Here is a 1,456-nt window from a genome sequence, read left to right as displayed (position 1 = left end):
GTGCCTACGTAATTGTTTACGACAACTATATACTAACTAAGACTTTAATTAAATTTTAATGTCTTGAACGAGCATAGCTTGAAGTAACACATGGTTGGTATTCCTGTAAGGATAAAATATAATTAGTTCATGTTTTAACAATACATACTCCTTCCTATTTTAATGTACAATGTCAGACAATCGGTGCAGCATAATCCGTGTAAAATCACCGTAGGTAATAAAATCACCATGTCACATAAGCGTGTTTGTCACTTATATATATATTTTTCTTGTACAAAAAATTAACATTACCACTCCTACTCCAGCCTAAAATATGGGACCAAATGATATATTAATTCATGAAGCACAAAGAGAATCACGCCCATCGATTAAACCCACGGAGTCATCGAGCAACCTCCTTCGTTTTGGAAACATCGAATAAAAATCTCAATTTACCTTTTCCCTTTTTAATATTCCATTTCCGCTGCGGAGTAATGTACGGGAGCTTATAGTTATTCTCTTTTTGCTTGATATCGTTTGAAAATCTTTTTGCGTTGGGGTCCTTTATTTCAATATTTGACACATCAAATCCACCGATACTGGGATCGTACCTAAAACATAAGTATTTTAAGAAAATCAATGTAGAACGAAATAATACAATAAAAATTAATACAATGAAAATCGAATTTAAACTCACTGATCATCCAGGTCCTTTTGCAACGCATTCCAAATCCTGTTGAGAAGGAGCCCACTCTTCCAATCATTGTCCTCTGAACTCAGGTTTAAATACGATGCAGCCTTCAAGAAGTTGTCTATCTGTAAGCGATGATAGCATTCGTTCATAATATACTACATACATGCAAATGATTTTGAATGCGTAATAATCACAAATGAATTAGAATGTATATGAATGTAATAGAACAATAACAAGTCATTACTATATAATAAAGCACTTAAATCCGGATTCTATTATCATTTCTTTTTTTTTGTTTAATACAAGATTACTTTTTACTTTTCAAAAGTTCAACGTTTTTTATTAGTTTATTAAGAAAAAAATAAATGTACTGGATAATAACAGACACGATGAGCGTATTTACTGGACACCTTATATATTAATTACCTACACTGATTAATTACACAAGAATGGCAAACGGATTTGGATGAAACGATGATGAAATAGTACAGAGATGGTTTGAGACCCGAGAAAGGACATAGGATAGTTTTAATCCAGAAAATCCTCGTTCGTTCGTATTTATATAATTAGGTAGGTCAATAATATATCAATAAAAATATTAGAATTTTTATTATAAATACGACAAAATTCGAATTTATGAAACAGCGTAATAATGAATAACTGAACAATTTGCGTACCTGAGTTTCTTTATCCTCGCGATATGGAGAGGCCGACGCTGTCATCACAAGCAGGAAGAATATTGCTGACCTCATTTTGTCACCACTGAATGCAAATCACCACCTG

General features: G+C 32.5%; 1 protein-coding gene across 1 annotated transcript; it reads right to left on the bottom strand.

Moving 5' to 3' along the window:
* LOC119830879 lies at positions 1-1,456 on the bottom strand. The gene is made up of 4 exons (XM_038354056.1): positions 1,351-1,456; positions 677-795; positions 436-590; positions 1-103 (listed from the first exon to the last, which is right to left on the bottom strand). Exons 1-4 carry the CDS (start codon positions 1,423-1,425, stop codon positions 45-47), a joined length of 408 nt encoding a protein of 135 aa, XP_038209984.1. The 5' UTR covers positions 1,426-1,456; the 3' UTR covers positions 1-44.

The sequence above is a fragment of the Zerene cesonia genome, chromosome 12 (assembly GCF_012273895.1).
Source record: "Zerene cesonia ecotype Mississippi chromosome 12, Zerene_cesonia_1.1, whole genome shotgun sequence".
Lineage (NCBI taxonomy): Eukaryota > Metazoa > Arthropoda > Insecta > Lepidoptera > Pieridae > Zerene > Zerene cesonia.
The sequence above is the reverse complement of the archived record's forward strand: the minus strand, read 5'-3'. Positions and strand labels throughout refer to the sequence as shown.